Source organism: Typopeltis vanoorti, chromosome 9 (genome assembly GCF_054136105.1).
Source record: "Typopeltis vanoorti isolate ZY-2024b chromosome 9, IOZ_Tvanoo_1.0, whole genome shotgun sequence".
Lineage (NCBI taxonomy): Eukaryota > Metazoa > Arthropoda > Arachnida > Uropygi > Thelyphonidae > Typopeltis > Typopeltis vanoorti.
Genome location: NC_143557.1, coordinates 59612725 through 59634779, shown reverse-complemented (window position 1 = coordinate 59634779; position 22055 = coordinate 59612725). Strand labels below are relative to the sequence as shown.

General features: G+C 33.3%; 1 protein-coding gene across 2 annotated transcripts in view; it reads left to right on the top strand.

Annotated features, from left to right (window-relative positions):
• The window catches only part of fliI (FLII actin remodeling protein), a 437463-nt gene that overhangs the window by 174516 nt on the left and 240892 nt on the right, over positions 1-22055 (top strand). Inside the window, exons 13-15 of one of the 2 annotated variants that reach the window (XM_090398141.1) lie at positions 5405-5487; positions 18477-18527; positions 21003-21115. In XM_090398141.1, coding sequence (XP_090254267.1) covers positions 5405-5487; positions 18477-18527; positions 21003-21115 — 247 coding nt within the window. Of the gene's footprint in view, positions 1-5404; positions 5488-17657; positions 17709-18476; positions 18528-21002; positions 21116-22055 lie in introns of both variants that reach the window. The other variant, XM_090398140.1, reaches the window with a different exon arrangement.

Genomic DNA, 22055 nt, shown 5'->3' with positions numbered 1-22055 from the left:
TTTTTTTTTTTTTTTTTTTTTTTTGCAGCTTCAGCTTAATGATGATATTCATCCATTTAACTCCCACTTGATTTACTCTCCCGACTCTGGGTATGCAGTCTGCTGTTACTTCTCTCAAATACTCCTTTACCACTTCCTATGCACTATCAATATCAAGCCTTTGCAGTTTCACATGCCATGGTACTCATCATCTCCTAAGCTTGTCATACTTACCAGCCTGTAATTCCACATATACCCCTCTCTTAACTGAAAATTTCATACATTTAGCCACCTCCCAGGTCAAGGTTATCTTTCAGAGACAAGCCCAAGCCAGACACTGAATCACTTTATTGTCATCACATCATGAAAAGTTAGTCCTGCTCCATTACTAATGTTGACCATTTTCTGTTGTTTTTGTAAACTTTATTATTTGTCTTTCCTTTTGAATTATTTTCTGGATAATTTATATATATTCACTCTTCATTATGGACAATAAATGGAAGGGAATGCAAACTACACATTTTAGTTTTGTAAAAACACTGCAGAAAATAGTTCTGTTGTGCCACAACTAAAAATAATTACAACATTCTTTACAAGACAAATGGCTCAAGGAATTCAAGTGGCGGTGTGTTACGAAGACAGAGTTGCATTATGTAATGTATAAAAAATATTCCAAGCTGCTGAAAGAAGCCCTAGATTACTACAAGATTTTTGAGGTCATTTTAAAGTGGAGACATTTAGGTTTCATGAGACATTCAATTCTCACAGAAAATGCTGTGACATAGACTTTGCCAGAAAAAACCTGAGTAATACCTCTAGCTGCTTTCCAAAAAAATATTTGATTCTAAAATATTTGAATACCTGTAGTGCCTTCTTAATACAGCCTATTATAAAGCTCCAAAAACTTTATGTGGTCAGTAATAGAACAGTATCAAAATGACATGAAATGTAAAGAATTTGTGTTAGTTATATCTGATGTTGTTATACAAAAATTGGTTAAGCAAATCAAAGAATTCAGGAGTATCCTCTTCTAGATACTTCTACAGATATTTCAAATAAGGAATAACTCGTTCATTATATGAGATGCATAGATAAAAATCTGAAGAAGCATTTGTTTACATAATTTCTCTCCAAAACTCAGTTGCACTGTACTTAGACAGATTAGAAAGTGAAATAAACAAACTCTTCTTGCCTAGGATTTCCATAATGTTTTACTGAAATTTGGGACATTCTGAAATTTTTACTTAAAAAAACCCAGGACATTTTGTAAAAAAATGGGACGTATTAAAAATGAAGAAAACCAAAAATATAACAATTATATATGTTGCACTTTAAATTAAATGCTGCTGCTGCTGCTGTAAACATACATTAACATTAAATCCACTTTAAAAAAAAAAGGATTATTAATCACAAATATATTTAATTAGAAAAATATTTATCAGATTTATGAACCTGTTCAAGAATTTTTTTTCTTTTGATATTTGATCATAGAACTCAGCACAAGAGAAAATTTTAAAATATGTATTTACAATGATTAAAGCTTTTACTGTCTCAATTTTAATGTTTTTTTCATCTGTCCAGAGTGCATTTATTAATGAAAAAACACGTTCAGCAGCTGCATTAGTTCCGGGCAGTGCTAAACAAAAACTAACTAGGCATTTAATACTCCCAGAATTTATACCCTACTTTGTAAAATGAGCAAACATTTCACACCATTTATCACTGACACTTTGATCCTTCTGTTCACTTCACACTTCAAATTTGCTTTCACAATATTTTTTCGCACATACAAACTAATCAAATAAGTCCTCTTCAATCACAGTAAAATTTGGTGACACTGTCTGCATGAATATGTAGCTTTCTTGTATGTTCTTCCAAGTCACAGGATCCTTTTCCTTCAAATTAATGCAATCCATAGACTGAAGAGGTGTGAGAAATGGTGTACACCACTCCTGAATATATTCAATACAGGTGCAGTAGAAATCTACTACATTGCTTTCAAACTTTTCAACTGTTACGTGTCCTTTTTCTAATTCTTGCAACTGTTTTCTCGCAGTAGTTGTAAGAAACTTTTCTGCCTTCCTACAATTTAACCTTTCCACCAGTTTGTTTGTTTCATCCTTCACTTCAATTACTGTTATATGTCTTACTTTTCAATACATTTAATGCTATCATAAAAGGTTTTTAACTGGCTGGCAAGGAAGTGCAGGAGTGTAATTGAAAGTGGATTTTCAAAGAAATTTTTGAGACTGATAGGACATTTGTCAATAGAAAGAAAATATGACTTCAGTGAAGGGAACATGTCAATAACCCTCTGGATTGCAGGCAAAAGAGAGAGCCATCTTGTCTTGCTGATACCTAAAACAGTTTTATACTCTGTGTTTGTGAATTCACAAAATAATTTAAGTTCCTCAACTCGTACACAATATATGTGGAAATGTTGGTAAATCTTGTTAATTATTAACTGAAGATCGATAGGTAAGCAATCTGAAGCAGTCTGCACAGCATTATTTCAATTCCAATTAAATTGTTCACAGCATTTTCTTGCATTTTGAAGTACAGATTATCCTTTCCCTTTCTCTTCTTTCCACCAAAGTTTGTATTTGTATTATCTGCTAATATAGCAATAACCTTTTTCAGGAGATCTAACTTCTGTAACACTTCCAATGCATAAGAAAATAAAAGTTCTGAAGTTTCACCACCTAAATTAACTAACTGCAACATATTCACCTTCACACCTTTTTCTGGATGATAGTATCTAATGACCAGGGGCACTAATTTCATGTCAAAGTGGTTTGATGAATCGATTAGTACTGATATAAAACGAACTTCTTTTAGCTCTTCCTCAATCTGCTTTGTCGCTAATGGCATAATAACATTGGTTATTATTGCCTTGCACGTCATTTGCGAACACCTGAATTTATTGCTGAAAATTATTTTCACGATGGTTGTTGTGCAGTCCATTGAGTTAAAGCTGTGGTTATGCACTACTGTGTGATACACGAAGGTTTCTTCCTGCGCTGCCAGTGATAACTCTTTTTCCCTTTCACTCTTGGCTTTCACAATTAAAAAATTACTTATACTGCAGTTGGAAGGCTTACTTCGAACAGCAGCTTCATGTTTTTTTTGTTTTCACGTGGTTGACTACGTCTGACTGACTACAATGCAAAATGCAGTTACATAAAGTACATTCCACATTTTCATCTACACCTTTAATGAAAGGAAATTCTCTTCTAATATAATCATTAATACTGCACTTATGTTTCGGCATTATAGGAGTAGAAAACGATAAAAATTATAACACACAAAATATTGATCAAGTAAGATACTGTTATAACAGAAGCATGGGAAAAAAGAACATCATTAGTTACTATTAGTTATTATTAGTTAGTTATATTATTTATAATACTAATGATTATTATTATAAATAATAAATCAATAAAATTTATTATTATCAACATTGTAATAGAAATTGGTACTAAAAATGAGATAAAATCCGTTTATCCATTTTTCCTAAAGGATACTTAAAAAAGTGGGACATTTTTAGAAAAAATGGGACTGGCCTGGGAAAAACAGGACGAATGGGAACCCTATTCTCCAGAAGACTGGTAATTGGTTAGCATGTAATATATCAGAAAAAAAATGGAAAAGTGACAAAATTAAAGAGAATCCTGCCAGATCTTACAAATTATTGCACATCATTTGAATTTGGTTGTTTAAAATTCTAAATTCTAGTAAAGATGTTCCCTTTGTTGCTGAAGTGAAACTGTTGTGTACACACACACGCACACACCTTTTCAAGTAAAAATTTTAAGTATCAATAGTAGTTTTTCTGGAGCCCTGTATATAAAAGAGATTGGCTTGTAAAGATGATCAAATAGAGGTATAAGTAAGATGTGCACAGTGATTCATTTTCTACATGTTAAGGGCACTACACCAGTAGAAGTGTATGGAACAAATCTAATATTGTGAAAACAGATTTGGCATGATGATTTTTCTAACAGCAGAACAGATGTTCAAAATGAGTATTGGCCCAGTACCCAAGTACATCTATCATATATTCCTTAGTGAAAGTAAACACGTCTAACTTTAACCAATGTCTTAACCTCACTAAATAGTGTGTGCAGTTTTATTCATAACAGCTTGTGCATCCTTTTGCCACACAGTCCTGGTTTTTCACTAGGAAAGGAGCACTTTGCTGGTGACACACTAATTTCTTCTATGCTGAGATAGATGTCATGGTGTTGCATGAAAGGTACATAAATATCTTTATGAACTGTGTTTGACTAAGGCATATAAAGTTGATGTATGTGTTGTAATGCATTAATTTCAGAATAAAGTTCTTTACATCTGAGTGCTTGTTACCTTATTTTTTGAAATACCTTTATAGCATTATAAATTAAAGATACCAAGTAATTATATACTTGATTTAATCCTTTATCCAAGCGTAAGCAAACAAAGTTTTTGCCTAAAGTATTTTCAGGACTGGGGCAAGTCGTGATAAAGGTGGTATGACTTCACATCACTTGTCTTAGTATCCCATAATGCAAAGCACATCTTCTTGCAGACATGTCCTTCATGCAGACATGACCCTTCCCAATGCTATGCATTATGGGAAGGGTCAATACCCAGATTGGTTTCGACCTTTACTGAGGTCTCTTCAGTGGGAGCCAGACCCTCTAGGTCTGACTTATACCTCTGTGGACAGTGGACATCATCATCAGTGTACATTCCTCTGGGTCTGGCTCCCACTGACAAGACCTCAATAAAGGTCGAAACCGGTCTTGGTAATGACCCTTCCCATAATGCATAGCATTATAGCATAGCTTTGCATTATGATACTAAGACAAGTGATGTGAAGTCATACCACCTTTATCATGACTTGCCACAGTCCTGAAAATACTTCAGATGCAAGTCACTTGGATAAAGTCACTTTATCAAATTACGCTTGGATAAAGGATTAAACCAAGTATATAATTTCTTGGTATCTTTAATTTATAGTATAACCACTTGAAAAACTTTAAACAACCTTTATAGTATTACCAGTAAAACTATAGATCAAATTTGCAGTCAGTTAAAGGTCAGAATTATAGGAATGAACAGAATAGGTGAAAAAGCAGACCATCACACACACACACACACACACACAGAGCAATATATCATAAAAAAACTGATGATCTGATTACAGGAGGAATACTATAAAAAACACCGCATTAATTAGAGGGAATCCAGACAAACTGCCTTAGTTTTTCTGCAAACTTTGATCATTTGATATTCATTGTAATTGGAGTTATATTCTGTGAAAACAACTCTTTTAGGCTGATCTTTATAATTTAAATCGACAAAAAAAAATAAATAAAATTAATAAATCACCGTAGGACCTCATTACTTATTTATGGCTTATATTTTATAATCTACTTACTAGGCCTAAAAGATGGGATGAAGCACTGGAAAAACCACATCTTGATTACAGTGATTTTTTTGATGATGATGTTGGGCAGATACCTGGTAAGTAATTAAGTAATACTTTAAGCAGGCGTAATCTGCCCTGGATCAACTTTTTTTGTTTGTTTGTTTGCTTGTTTTTCATAGAATGCATTATTTTGCAACACTCATTTGAAAATAAACTGCATTTATTGCTTGACATGTAGTGCTGTTTATGCAAGAAGGTATTTCTTGTGATTTTATTGTTATTTGAAAAACACTAGGTGTCAGTATATACAGAAATCATGGACATTTCTGTGTTTTATACTATATCTTAATGACTATATCTTTTTAACTGATTTTTTTTACAAATCAGTTAAAAAGAATGCAGCATTCTTTTTAACTGATTTGTAAAAACATAGGTTTTCAATAAAAATAACTTTGAGCGATATATATATATATATATATATTTATATTTAATTTTTTTTTTTTTAATTTTTTGCTTGGTCAGAAAGTAAATCATGCTTGACAAGAAATAATATTCTTGTTTTTATTCTTTACCCAAGCATGAGTGAACAAATGTTTGTACATGAAATATCTTTGCTAGACTACTAGTATATGGAGGCTATTGATTTTGCCTTAAATTGCCTCTGTATATCATAATGCACTACTCACCTCCTTTTAGATATGTTTCTTCGAGTACAGGTCTGGATAGTGAACATTATTACTATGTAATGCTCGCTATCCAGACCAGTTCCAATCTTTATTGTGGTCTCATCAGCTGGAACTAAATCCATGCTAATACTGAGAGCCAAAGCAATGCAAAAGCCATATTTTTCATATATGGTTGACTTTTGCTACAACAAACTCATAGGGACCACAGGAATAATTGATTATACTGGATACTTTGCTGCAGTGAATAAATAATAACTGACTATGGAATACTTATGGGAGACTTTATTTAGCATGGAATTTTTACCCTGGAGATCAAAGGTAGAAGAGAAAAACTATGAAAATGCATGAGCTACTCATACAAGATATAGAGTGGCATGGTCTAAAATAAATACCTTAAAGGCCTAACTGCTTGAATTCATACAAGAGACAAATTATTGATATAGTGAAACCTGTAAAGTATCTATAACTATAGAATAACACATATGCCACAGCAAATAACTTGTTTGTTATGTAAATATCTCATCTTACACAAGTTACACAAACACGGTACTTCATATATGCCAGGTAGCATCATTGGTGAGAGTTTGTCTTTTGGAGAAGGTAGAAAGTTGATGGGTTTATAGGTATAGGTTGATGGGTTTATAGGTAGCAATGAGTTACTACCTTTACCAAATGACAAACTCTTACCAATGATGCTACCTGGCATATACCAGGTACTATGTTCATGTAACTTGTTTTACTATGGAAAAACAGGAAGGTCTATAAATAAACATATCTCTGAACATCAAGACCACATCTGGCTTATCACAAAGCTGGCCTTGTACAAAATGGAATTGAAAATGTTAATTACACGATCCAATGGCAAAACGCTAAGCTGGTACATAGATCCATGTATAAATATGAATATTTATATAAAGAAAGTGCTGAAGCCCTACTTCATAGACCTAATCTTAATCGGCACGACTGTCTCACTATTCCAAAAGTTTGGGAAATTGTTATCCTCAATTGTATTAAATAAATTTATCCTTTATATTTTAATTTAATTAGTTTTACTTTCAGCCCATTAGGTTTAATCCATGAACACTTGACTGTATATGTAGAGGGATTCCAATTTAAGCATATGTGCTACTACTATTCAAAAAACAGTAGCACATATGCAGTAGCATAGTAGCATATGTGCTACTGCTACTATTCAAAAAACAGTAGCATATGCGCTACTGTTTTTTGAATTCAGTTCCTATTGTTGTTCGATCATTGTACTGATGATGTTTTATGAGACATAAGATGAAATATTTACATAATAAAAAAGTTATTTACTGTGGCATACGTGTTATTCTATTGTTATAAATTATTAAAAAATCTGTTGACTGTGGAATGTGCAGAGAAGAACTATTTCCTCTAATAAAGATAATGCACACCATCATTTCTGTTCAGATTCTGATGGCAAAGCAAGATTTCTCAACCCTTTGTATAAATATTCCATAAGATAACTGTGTTAGTGAAGGACCTTCAAGTCCTGAATGTTCTGACTTTTCGAATTTAACATAATTAATATGTTCCTCATGACAAACAGCTGCCAATTTACCAGTTTTGCAAAAATGTTGTGCCACTGTGGTTATCATATTTTGGTCAAACTGATAGATTGGTGTTGTTCATCATTATGAACATCTCAATTACATTAAATTCCACAAGCTAGAACATTCAGGACTTGCAGAAATGCCATCCCTAACAAACTTTAAGTCCTTTGGAATAAAAGATCAAAGTCCTTCACAAAAGTAGTTATTTTATGAAATGTTTATTAATATTCAGGTGTATAATATGACAGGAATATTTTATAGAATACACATATTTTAGAGATAATAATTAACTAATTTTATTTAGTTATTAAATTATTAGACCAGTATTTTGGTTTGGTCACTAAGGTATCTTCATGGGCACAAAGATATAAATTCATACCTCTGCATGCATGCACACCAATATGAAGACAAATAAAAGGCTATGTAAAAAAAAGGTAGGATCTTCAAGTCCAAGCCTTCCTCTCCCCCCCCCCCCCCGTCCCATGGATATAGTGTAATGTGATCTTGCTCATTTTCTACTGAAGGGCTATAGATGATCATCACACTTTACAACATTTTTTTCTACTGAATTTAAATAAATAAATATAGCTACATTACCTTATCCAAAATCTGGGAAACTATGGTAGATTCCAAGATTATATAGAAGCAAATCTGAGAGATTGATCCTGTAATCCACAACAGCACCACAGCATTCTCCAAATTTAAATAAATATGGCTGCCTCATCTTACTCAGAATCGGAGAGATGATTATCTTGATATTTTAGATGGAACAACATGATCCTGTTTGCACTGATACATGGTGCCATCTGATCTGGCATTTTTTACATTCAACCTGTCTTCTTACTGGTGTATCTACATACATAAGTTGAGGACCCTTGAAGATTCAAGGGACCTCAACTTTGTGACCAAGGCAAAATATTGGTCTAATAATTTAATAACTAATCAAAGTTCATTATTATTGCCATACTTTGTTTTCTCTTCTAAAGAACAACCCAAATTTCTTGTGGAAATTATATTTTCAGACTTCAGCTATTCGGATAATCAATGAATTCATTGATTTCTTTCTTTCTTTTTTTTTTGGGGGGGGGGGGGCTCCTGACCAGATGAGAAAAATATCATCAACATAATGTGCCATATTTTCGGTTTTCTTTCAGTGACCATATTTTCAAAGGACATCATGAGCATTTGGAGCCCAGCTAAATGGGTACTATGAGACAGAAAGAAAGTATATTTCCTGTTCAAATTGTTGTTGCAAAGCTAATTTTGAGCAAACAGAAAAATAAAATAGACACCATGACAAACTTCAACAACAAAACTGTATTAGTTATTTTAGCAGACAGTTTGGTTTAATTTGTTTTATGTGCCATTCTAAATAATTTCACAATATCAGAAATTTCCATAATAAATAATGTTAATTTTTTAAAAAATATTAAAACTGATATTTAAAAAATATTATTAACCAATGCAAAAATATTTGAAAAGAATATTTTTGCACCAGTTTCTTATGTTAATATGCATCAAATTAAATGCTTTCATGACATCTAACTTGAAGTGTCTCTGAATAATCTCTCTCTTTTAATGAATAGCATGTGGATGTTATCAAGTCTCGTTTTGCATATTATATTCCATAACTTTATTGGGAATTTCATTAGAATTATAGTTGTTTTATATGAATAAAAAAAAATTAATGTGTTATCCTGATCAAACTTAATACAGCACATGTATAATGGTCTCATGTAGCATAATATTATCTTTCACTGCTTTGCCACCACTCCTGATATGCTGATTGACCCATAATTTGCTACTTCTGTTGTGGAGTCTCCTTTATATACACGTTTACACAAGAATAACGTTTAATTTGCCAAATATTTCGGTCTCAATATTACACCATCTTCAGTAGCTACATAGGAATAGTTTTAAAAAAACACAAGGTGGAATATGAACAATTGATCATTCACACATAAAACAAGCCGCATGATGTCATATCGCTAAGTATTAGAAGAGTAAACATATTTAAATTCATTGTTAAAGATATTAATTCAGAAATCTATATAATAATCTTAAATAACATTAGACTAATATAGGAAATTTACATTAAAAAAAAAAAATTAATGTGTTATCCTGATCAAAATTTTCCCAAATTTTTCATATAGATATACAGTCATTACGATTCAAATCAGGACTTTGAAGTAAGGCCTCCACAGTTTCTTTAAATAAACATTCAAATTTGTAGCAACATCTGTGTAGGAGGAGAGTCTTGGACCAAAGGATGTTGTGGCTTGTTTCTAATCCATGCTGAGCTAATCCAGATTCCTCGGGTTTGTTGTGTTGAATTGATGCTCTTGAATTCTTTTTTCTATAGAACGTCCAGTTTGTCCAAAGTAGGAAAGATTACAATTGCAAGGAACTTGATACTTGAGCATTTATCTTTAGATGAAGGAAAATGGATGGATAATTTGTTAATAGGTGTATAAGTAGCTGTTAAATCATATTTCTTCAGAATTCTTGAAATTGCTTCTGAAATCCCGGAAATGTAAGGAATTGGAACTCGACGTATTGAATCTTTGCTGTTCTGTGTTGGATTGTAAGAATCGAAAAGATGTTGTGTACTCTTTTTGGAGAAGCCATTTAGTTTCATATGATGTTTGATAGTCAAAAGTACTTTCTGTGATAAATGAGAAGTTGAACAGTTAGTTTTGGCTCGTCGGGCTAAACATTTTATGATTCCTGTTTTTTGACAAGGATGATAAGCAGATTCTTTGAGAATATAACGACCTGTGAAAGTTGGTTTTTCTGTAAACTGTTGTCGTAAGAATACCTGAAGGTGAACGGATGAGAAGGACATCTAAAAATGATAACTTGTTGTCTTTTTTTTCAATCTCCATGGTAAACTTTATACGAGGATGTAAGGAATTGATACTGCTTAAAAAGGAAGGTAAGGAGTCTCTGTTTGAGGCCATACAGCAAAGATGTCTTCTATAAACCCAAAAGGATGGTTGAGGGAATATAAATGAGAACAGGACTTCTAGATGTTCTAAATAAAAGTTGGCAAGAGCAGGAGAGAGTGGACTTCCCATGGCTGTTCCTTCCACTTGGTTGTAAAATTTGTTTTGACATAAGAAATATCCAGAGCATTACAAAATCAAATAGCTTTATAATATCTTGTGGGAAGATGTCAGCAAGTAATTCTAAAGTCTCTTTGAGAGGCTTTAGAATTGATTGCTCTGAGTTGATTACGGATTAAAGATAAACTGATTACGGATTAAAGATAAACCTTCCTTGTAAATATTATGTGCTCCAGGAGATTTAACGGTTTCTTTAATCTTAGTGAAATTAGGAATTATCTTGTTGTCACGGCATTTTTTTTAAAAGATGATCCTCACTCGTAACTTACCTTGAGTTACTGATAGTTTACCTAATTTACCGTTTTTTTTGGGTGAAGTTTTCCCCATGAAGGAATAAAATTAGATTCTTTAACGATACTTGTGACATAATGATTAGAAATATATACACGTTTACACACAAATAATGTTTAATTTGCCAAATATTTCGGTCTGAATATTACAGACCATCTTCAGTGGCTACATAGGAATAGTTTTAAAAAAACACAAGGTGGAATACGAACAATCGATCATTCACACATAGAATGAGCATATATCTTTGCTGTATGGCCTCACAACAGAGACTCCTTACCTTTTTAAGCAGTATCAATTCCTTACATCCTCGTATAAAGTTTACCATGGAGATTGAAAAAAAAGACAACAAGTTATCATTTTTAGATGTCCTTCTCATCCGTTCACCTTCAGGTATTCTTACGACAACAGTTTACAGAAAAACCAACTTTCACAGGTCGTTATATTCTCAAAGAATCTGCTTATCATCCTTGTCAAAAAACAGGAATCATAGATGTTTAGCCCGACGAGCCAAAACTAACTGTTCAACTTCTCATTTATCACAGAAAGAACTTTTGACTATCAAACATCACATGAAACTAAATGGCTTCTCCGAAAAGAGTACACAACATCTTTTCGATTCTTACAATCCAACACAGAACAGCAAAGATTCAATATGTCGAGTTCCAATTCCTTACATTTCCGGGATTTCAGAAGCAATTTCAAGAATTCTGAAGAAATATGATTTAACAGCTACTTATACATTTATTAACAAATTATCCACCCATTTTCTTTCATCTAAAGATAAACGCTCCAAAGTAGGAAAGATTACAATTGCAAGGAACTTGATACACACCAGGTAGAGACAAGGTGTGTATCAAGTTCCTTGCAATTGTAATCTTTCCTACTTTGGACAAACTGGACGTTCTTTAGAAAAAAGAATTCAAGAGCATCAATCATCAATTCAACACAACAAACCCGAGGAATCTGGATTAGCTCAGCATGGATTAGAAACAAGCCACAACATCCTTTGGTCCAAGACTCTCCTCCTACACAGATGTCGCTACAAATTTGAACGTTTATTTAAAGAAACTGTGGAGGCCTTACTTCAACGTCCTGACTTGAATCGTAATGACTGTATATCTATGTTGTTCTATATCAAATATTTGGGAAAGTTTAATCAGGATAACACATTAATTTTTTTTTTAATGTAAATTTCCTATATTAGTCTAATGTTATTTAAGATTATTATATGGATTTCTGAATTAATATCTTTAATTATGACTTTAAAGATGTTTACTCCTCTAATACTTAGCGATATGACATCACGCGGCTCGTTCTCTGTGCGAATGATCAATTGTTCGTATTCCACCTTGTGTTTTTTTTAAAACTATTCCTATGTAGCCACTGAACATGGTCTGTAATAGTCAGACCGAAATATTTGGCAAATTAAACGTTATTCTTGTGTAAACGTGTATATATTTCTAATGATTATGTCGCAAGTGTCGTTAAAGAATCAAAGTCTCCTTTATGCAATGGGTTTATTTCTCCTCTTTCTGCTTCATTAGCACTTTCCCAGTACTGGGACTTAAACTGAACAACTTGGTCAAAGGAGCTGATAATTCCCTTGCACATTCTCATAATACATTGGTCAATATGTTATCTAATCCCATGGCTGTGTTTGTATTGTGGTTCTGCAATATTCTAAGCACATCCATTTCTTCAACCTTTGTTCTTCTATCAGTCAATGTCATCTGGCAGTGCAAAGTCAACACCTAGATGGTACATCCCTGCAAAATGCTCATTCAGTAATTCAACTGTTTGTTTTGATTCTGTTACCTCACCACCATCAGCACTTTTTAAAGCCATCCTGCCATAGTCATACCTCCTTTTACTTGCCACATAGCAAAAGAACTCTTTAGGATTTCTTTTGGCCTCATCAGCTAGCTTTCTCTCATAATTAGCTTTGGCCTTCCTTATCATACAGGTCATCCTTCTTGCCTGTACCTTATACTGCTTGTGGGCATGCTGATTACTTACCTTTTTTTTTATATAATCCCTCCACCGCCTTTTCTTTGTGTGTAACTCCTGCTTAAAAAAACTATTTGTCCATCTAAGTCCTACTTGATTTATGTTTCTGATCTAGGTATACATTCTGATACTGTTTTCTTCAAACACTCCTTGACCACCTCCCATCCACCACCATCCCTCTTCTAAATTTTATGCCATGACACTGCTGAAAGCTGACTCTACAGCTTGTCGTAATCACCTGCTTTGTAATTCCACATCCTATCCCTTCTTAACAAAAATTTTTGCATGTCTGGCAGTCTCCAAGGTCAAAATTACATGATAACTTTCTCCAAGCAGAGGTAGGAAACCATTCCCCCCCACACACACACACTCTACGTCCCCCATAGTTGAAATTCCCCATAATAATTATTAGGCCTGTACTCATCATTCTAATTAATTAGTGCATGTCATCTACATTCTTCTATATATATTCTGGATTATAGCAGCACCCAATTACATATTTAGTCCTGTTGACCTTGGATAACCTCATGAACTGCCCTCTGAATCCTTGTCCCAGGATGTTCTTCTACACTTTTTTGGTTTTCATTGCTCTGCTCTCATTAACAAAACCCCCTCCTCCCCCCATCCTGTTCCTTTTGTCCTCTCTGAGGACACTATATTCCTTACATTCTATTCCTATGACTATATCATCCTCAATCGACTACGTCTCACTAATGCCTATAACTTTTGGTCAAGTTGTGGTAACCAATGCAAAAACTCCTCAGACTTCTGGTATTAAAGTATGGAAAAACAGCAACACCACCTTTATCCCACAACCTCTCTTATACCTTGTGTTACTTAGCCCACTAAAGTTAAGAATCTGGGGTGCTACATTTTGTATCATATGATCATTCTCCCACTTATTAACTTCTAGGTTTCCTGGATCCAGTCACCTGCATCCTACCCACCTAAACATTCTGGTTTCCTTAACTTTGCATTTCTGAATTCTCACTGAACAACACTTTCTCAAGACTCCTGACACCAGATCCACTTAGATGCAAGCCATCCATTTTTTATATAACTCCACACCATTCCTCCTGCACACTGATTTATTCATAATCATAGCTCTCTGTCTCAACTCACCTCTATCATACCATGACAACAGACTCACAAAGTTTACTTTTTCACTCTTCTTTTTCTGTGCACTAGCAACTCGTTCATGTCTTCTCGACTTGGAAGAGCTGCTAGTGCACACAAGACATGAAAAAAGAAAAAGTGTCTTCATATCTTCTTGTTTTTTATGTCTTGTGACACTTGTCACCTGCTAAATCATTTGTACCAGCCAAAATAAACATCTCTTTCACCTTAACCCTCTGAATCTTTACATCACTGACATCTTTAATCTTAGCACCAGAACTCCTTTTATCAGTGAATCACTACAAAAAATTCGATCCTTATTCTTATGCTTTCACACTCTTCTTTCTCTTCCTTTTCTTTTGTTTATATCATACCATCTGTCAGGCCTTTCTCCAACCACTCAGTTTCAGATTTTGTTCTGTGAAGAATTCCAAGTAGGTGCTCTGTCAGTCTGTATTATCACAAATTTCTCAAAGTCAGTTTTTCTAAGGTGATAATGTTTATTAATGTTATTGTTTTTTTATATAAATTATGTAATATGGGTATTCCTCTCTTCATTAGAATTAAGATGCACTACCCAGGTTAGTAATGCTACTTGTCTGCACAGTTTTGTGACACATTGTTTTTTACCGTGTTATTTTTTGAACTAAAGTTTAGTTTCTGAATGTCTGTATTCTTTAAAAATAAAAAACCCAGAAATTTTATTTTATTTACATTTTCTTGAAGTAAATTGCTCTCAGTTATCTTTTAATTTGCTTTCATTTGTATATGGCATGTATTATTATTATTATTATCTGAGACTTCCAGGGAGTCAAGGACTCATCGAGGGAGGCTATCAATCACCCAAACCAGCTATCATACCTATCCTTAAATTCATTCACACTAGATGTGCTCACTACCCCTAAGGGCAAATTATTCCACTCACTCACTGCTCTCTGGAAGAAAAACCTAGCTCTTATCCCTTTCTTGACTGCAAATAAATTTAACTTCCATGGATACCCCCATGTTCTCTCCTCACCTTCCATATAATAAAATATTTCATCAGTTGATATCCTATAACATCCATTCAAAAGTTTATAGACCTCTATCATATCACCCCTCTTTCTCCTGTTAACCAGAGTCTTCAATCCACATACTTGCAATCTGTCCTCATAATCTAAATCCCATAATCCAGAAAAAAAAAATGTGTATTCATATACAAACTCCCTTCATTTTATTGTTTTTGAATATTATTGTGGCATCATAGATGAATAAAACACCATGCCTAAGCTGTGCTTAAATTGTTAAAATAGGTTACCTGTTCTGTAGGTTTTCCTCTGAGAGTGCAGCTGATGGTTTCTGTTTCTCTGCCTAGTCATACTTTTTATTATATCATTATAATAGTCTTTTTATGACTGAATTTCATGTCACAGCAATTACTTACTTTGGCTTAAGATTATAAAGATTTAAGAGGATGATGTCATCTGTATAACAATGTAGTCCATATAAGTTGCAAATAATAGACTGGAGATAGTGTATAGTCCTGCCTTTGACCAAAATATAGTATTGGTCTAAAGCAGGGCTATACACTAACCTCCAGTCCTGACTTAACATTTGACCATTTCCCCCATACACATCCATTACTAGGGCGGTTCTGAAAAGTTCTCGGCCTAACAATGGAAAAACGAATGTATAATTTCAAAATTATTTTTATTTTTCAGCATAATCTCCCTTAAGACTAATACATTTATTCCAGCGCCATTATGACTGAGAACGCCATTATGATTCTTACTGAGAACTACTACGTCCCTGTAGTAGTTCTCAGCAAAATCTGCAAAATACCCCTCTACAGCTTGCAATCACCTCTTGATTTGAAGAAAAACACTGACCAGCAAGGAAGAATTTTAGTTTTGGGAAGAGATAGAAGTCAGAAGGAGCCAAATCTGGAGAATAGGGTGGATGTTCCAATAATTCATAGTGCAGATCCCTTAATTTTCCCATTGCCAAAACACCTTTGTGGGCAGGTGCATTGTCCTGATGAAAGATGGTTTTTTCTTCTGCAAACTGGATCGTTTCTCACGAATTTTTTTGTCTAGTCTGGTTAAAAGATCTGAGTAATATTCCCCAGTTATTGTTTTACCCTTTTCAAGATAATTAATAAACAAAATGCCTTTAGCATCCCAAAACACTGATGCCATGACCTTTCCTGCTGATAGAACTGACTTTATTTTCTTTGGCACTGAACAGTCAGCTTCTGTCCACTGTTTCAACTGCTGTTTGTATTCTGATGTGTAATGGTGAATCCAAGTCTCATCCATAGTAATAAATCAACGCACAAAATCAGTTTTATTCTTGTTAAAATGTACTTGGAGCACGTTTTAACAAGAATAATATTTTAACTCTGTTCAGAGATTTTCATGTGAGTGCATTTTTGATCTGCTGTGAGCAAGCACAGCACCCATCTTGCGCAAAGCTTTTTCATTTGCAATTCTTCATGCAAAATATATTCTACACATTCTTTAGAAATGCCTATAGTCTCAGCAATTTCACACACTTTGACTCGCCAGTCATCCAATACCATATCATGCACTTGATCAATGATTTCTGATGTTTTTACACTTTTTGGACGTCCTTCACGTGGATAATTTTCAAAGCTGGTACAGCCATGTTTAAACTCGGCAGCCTATTCTTAATTGTTGAAAACAAAGGAGAAGAGTGCCTTTAAACTTTTATGAACTTCGAATGAATTTCTTTTGGCATTAAACTTCTTTTACAAAGAATTTTATAACCGCATGATACTCAATTTTATCTATTTCAAAGGATACAGACAACACTTTTGCTTCAGACAGTTGTATAAAACAAACTACTTGATAGAATGACTTGCAATTTCACATGGATGCTTAGGACAGATGTGCCAACTTAGAAAAAAAGAAAAAAAATTCTTGCTGATAGTGTTGCATTTATGGTTGAGGCCAAGAACATTTCAGACCACCCTCATATAACTGCTGATATGCAATTTGAAATAAGTTCTCTCTCTCTCTCTCTCTCTCTATATATATATATATATATAAGGTTCTGTCTTCATCAAACTGTTTGAAGAATTTTTCCCATAATAACTGTTCATATATATATATAATATGATATTTTTCCCCCATCTCTCCAAAATCATCAAATCTTGAATAGAGATATTTATTGTATCCCATGATTTCTCTGCTGTTGGCTATAAGGTAGAAATCTGGTTATTGCAACTCCCATTTAGCCAAAATTCAACTTATTCCTTGCTAATTTTCTTTTAAACAATTATCTTAAAATACTAAGAGTTTTATCCAGCATGGAAGCTCTCATATTCTCGAGTAATTTGGGATTTGCCATTCTGACCAGTTTATTATCAAAGGATGATTGATATTATGCCTAAATGATAATCTTCAGATATTCTCCAACTAGAATTTTTGTAATATTAATTGTTATATATTTATAATTATAGGTATTATGTGCTGGGAAATTGAGAATTTTTTGCCAAACTTTGTAGATGAGGGTAAGTACTTAAATAGATTTTGTAAGATTTTTTTTTTTAATTTTATAAATCCCCATGGTAGAGGAACATTATAATTCTGCCAGAAGCTTAAATCATTTTGGTAATTGATATCCCATACATTTTAAAATGCATTTAAAAAGACTTACATATAATTACTATGATTAAGTATAAAGATATTGCCATTTAATTGTAATTATTTAACATTTTTAATTCACATTATCAGAAAAACAAATTATAGTAATTTGCTGCTGATATATTTCAGATTCCAAATCAACATCATTGGAGTACAGAAATACTCATCATAGAGCACAAGGTAGTCTAACTACCTTGTGCTCTATGATGAGTTAGTCTAACTAAGTTAGACTTGAATGTTAGTCTAACTAAGGTAGTCTAACATTCAAGTAATTGTGGAAACAATTCAAATTGGTAATGAATAGAAAAACTGTGTCCTATCAAGGTAGTGGCTGGATTTAAGGTAGTCTATAGCCATTGAGCTGAAAGCATGCTTAAAATGACTAGCACAAAGTGCATATCCAGTTAGAAGCTGGCAAACCTAGTTGCAGAAGTCTAGATTGCAGACCAAAATGATGGCAAAACGCTAAGTAGATCTTTGTGCCAGACCTGTCAGAAGCATTGGAGATATCAATGGCAAACACTTGAAATTCAACAAATTTTTCTATCATATTTGTCCAGAGATGGGTGATATAAATGAACAGATCCCATCTTGATTGACAGAAGAGCAATTAACAGAAGAACAATTGACAGAAGGTATTATGTGCTGGGAAATTGAGAATTTTTTGCCAAACTTTGTAGATGAGGGTAAGTACTTAAATAGATTTTGTAAGATTTTTTTTTTTAATTTTATAAATCCCCATGGTAGAGGAACATTATAATTCTGCCAGAAGCTTAAATCATTTTGGTAATTGATATCCCATACATTTTAAAATGCATTTAAAAAGACTTACATATAATTACTATGATTAAGTATAAAGATATTGCCATTTAATTGTAATTATTTAACATTTTTAATTCACATTATCAGAAAAACAAATTATAGTAATTTGCTGCTGATATATTTCAGATTCCAAATCAACATCATTGGAGTACAGAAATACTCATCATAGAGCACAAGGTAGTCTAACTACCTTGTGCTCTATGATGAGTTAGTCTAACTAAGTTAGACTTGAATGTTAGTCTAACTAAGGTAGTCTAACATTCAAGTAATTGTGGAAACAATTCAAATTGGTAATGAATAGAAAAACTGTGTCCTATCAAGGTAGTGGCTGGATTTAAGGTAGTCTATAGCCATTGAGCTGAAAGCATGCTTAAAATGACTAGCACAAAGTGCATATCCAGTTAGAAGCTGGCAAACCTAGTTGCAGAAGTCTAGATTGCAGACCAAAATGATGGCAAAACGCTAAGTAGATCTTTGTGCCAGACCTGTCAGAAGCATTGGAGATATCAATGGCAAACACTTGAAATTCAACAAATTTTTCTATCATATTTGTCCAGAGATGGGTGATATAAATGAACAGATCCCATCTTGATTGACAGAAGAGCAATGGAAGTCATGTATTTTTCAGGATAGATACCAGTGGAATAAAGCTAAAAAGAAGGTAACATAGTGGAAATTGACTCTGGTTCACAAACCTTTATAACAATTGGAAGAATGCCTTCAGGACAGGAGACTTTTTGGCATCCAATTTGTGCAAGTTTTTTTTATCTTTCTGGTGAAAGAATGATGTTTGGAATGTTTGGGGAATTTAATATCATCTGTGCAATAATTTTGGAAGAGAACTGGCTAGTAGGTTGTTTTTTTCTGTGGATAATGCAATAGAATTATCCAGATATAAAAGTGGTGGGATCAGTGTTGAACAGGAGTTATGGACATTAGCTTTGGGTAAAGAATAAAAGGTATGACTGTCATTTGGACAGGTACAAGTTTCCTGCTTTTAGCTTTTTTAAAGTAAGTTTTCAGTAATTAATAGATTTCTTGCAGCTATTCCAAGGATGGAGTTTTGGATGCAAGCCAGTTATGCTAATCTTGCTCTTGCTGTACAGCCTTGGCACGCCATTGGAAGAACTAGGACTTAGATGTGGGATAGGAATTTGAAGTGGAATTTGGAAGAAATGTTTCTATAGTGATAAGGGTTATTTCTGTGATGCAATCAAATTTGATAGGTGAAATGGGCGGAAACTAGAAACTATAATCTATCCAAGCAAATGAGCCTTAGAAGTTGTGAAGAACATTCCACTTGGATTTTTTTTAATAATGTTGTACATGTATGGATGTGAGTTGTTGTGTGTATATGTTGCTTCATAAGGGAAAGAGATCTGGCTAGATTGCGGTCTGAACTGCTGTGTGTTTTTCCTGATGAGCTATTAGAATTTTAGTAATAAATAAATTATTTTTATTATACTTTGTAAATTTGCAGATACAGTTTAGGGTTTAATATATTAAAATTCTATTAAGGATTTTGTGTGAAACACACAAACCCCACTTTTGAGGTGAAGGAGTCAAGGATTGTGTGATTTGAAAATCTGAGAATCAGCAGTTTATGATGAGGTTGAAGTTTGATTTTCTGTCAGGAAAAGTAGGTACAGTTTTGCAAATTGAAGATGGTAATGAACAGCATTGTTGTTGGAACTGATACCACATCTCTGAAAAGTGGATTTGGAAGGTTTTTATGAGGTTTTCTGATGATTGCATGGGTTGCACAGATTTCTATGCACTGTTTGAGTTTAGATTTCCCTTATTATTAGCATTTGATTTTAGCATTTTTTAATAGTTTATTTTCTGTGCTTAATCTCTATTACGCTATTTTCTTCGAATTCTCTTTGTAGTTTCTGACCTTGTTCCTGCTGTGCATAAGCAAAATCTGTCACTTCTTTTCATTCCTTAAAATACTATGTGGCAGTCTTCTCCCAGGTATCTAGCTTTGACCTTTAAGTGACCAAGAATGTCACTATTAGCATCCTATACTTATTACAGATGACAACCTAATTTATATTTTAAAAGAATATCAGTTTTTCTCTCCTGTCTGCATTCTTCTTGTTGTTCATTTGTAAGAGAGAAAGATGTTTCATTTTGACATTCATGTTGACAATATATTTTGATATCAAAATGATTGGCTGAAATAATACTTTAAATTCTGAAAATCATGATGCTCCTATATTTGATATTAAACAGATATTGGATATTTGATATTGAAGCTTAGCTTTCATCAGCAGATATTATTACTTGCATTATATTTATCCATACTATATATATTTTTATTTGATTATTTTTTAAAGCATTCATTGGAAAATTTTATGAAGGTGACTGCTACATAATTCTGAAAACATACCTTGATGAAAATCAAAGTTTAAATTGGCAGATATATTATTGGATTGGTTCTCATTCCTCCGTAAGTACACTTTTCATTATTATGTGTGTGTGTTTTAGAAAATGTTAATGCTGTTAAAATTTAAAGAAACTTTTAGTGTTACCTTTTATTAACCATTTTTAAAAAAGTAGTGAACTTTACAGTTATTATTTGTTTCATTAAGTGTGTGGGTTTTATTATCAAGACATACCATAAATCCTGAGAATAACAAAGAAATGATAAAACATTAGTGTCCACTTATATAGTAACTCAATGTTCTTCTGCAGTGTGTCATCTATTACACTCTCAGAGAATAAATTACTCCAGAAAGTTAGCTATTGAGAGTTGAATCTGTAGAGATATGCAATTAAAGAGAAAGCTGTTTGCAATTACAGCCGAAGAAAATAAGCCTATTAAGCAGTATATTATGTTTGTTAATTATGTGTGTTGGGGGGGGGGGGCAGTTTGGCTGTATCTTCATGACTAGACTACTTGTATATAAAGTAGTATATATATTGTTAATTATGTTTGGCTATATCTTCACAACTAGGCTACTTGTATATAGAGGCTAATGACTTCACATTAAATGCTTTAGTATCTTATTAGGTACTTCACATGCAAACTTTGTTTACTTGCACTTGGAGAAAGGGTTAAACAAAAATATAATTTCTTGGTATCTTTAATTTAATTTATAACCAAGTGAAAAAAACTTTAAACAACTATCTCCAATCCACAGTATTTTAATAATAAGGCATTGCACCTTTTCAGTACTTGTATATAGGAAATATGTGACTTCTGCTTAACATCAGTGTAAAGCAGAAGATGGTAGCTTGCTTCCCACAGAGTAGAGAGTTTCTGCTTGGTGGCTTGTTTTTGTTTGTCACTGAGTACAGCCACTGCTGAGTTTCCTATCCTGAATTCATTCAAGTCAGGAGTGATGAGTTTAGTAGTGATTGATCCTTTAGGGTTACTTAGTGAGATT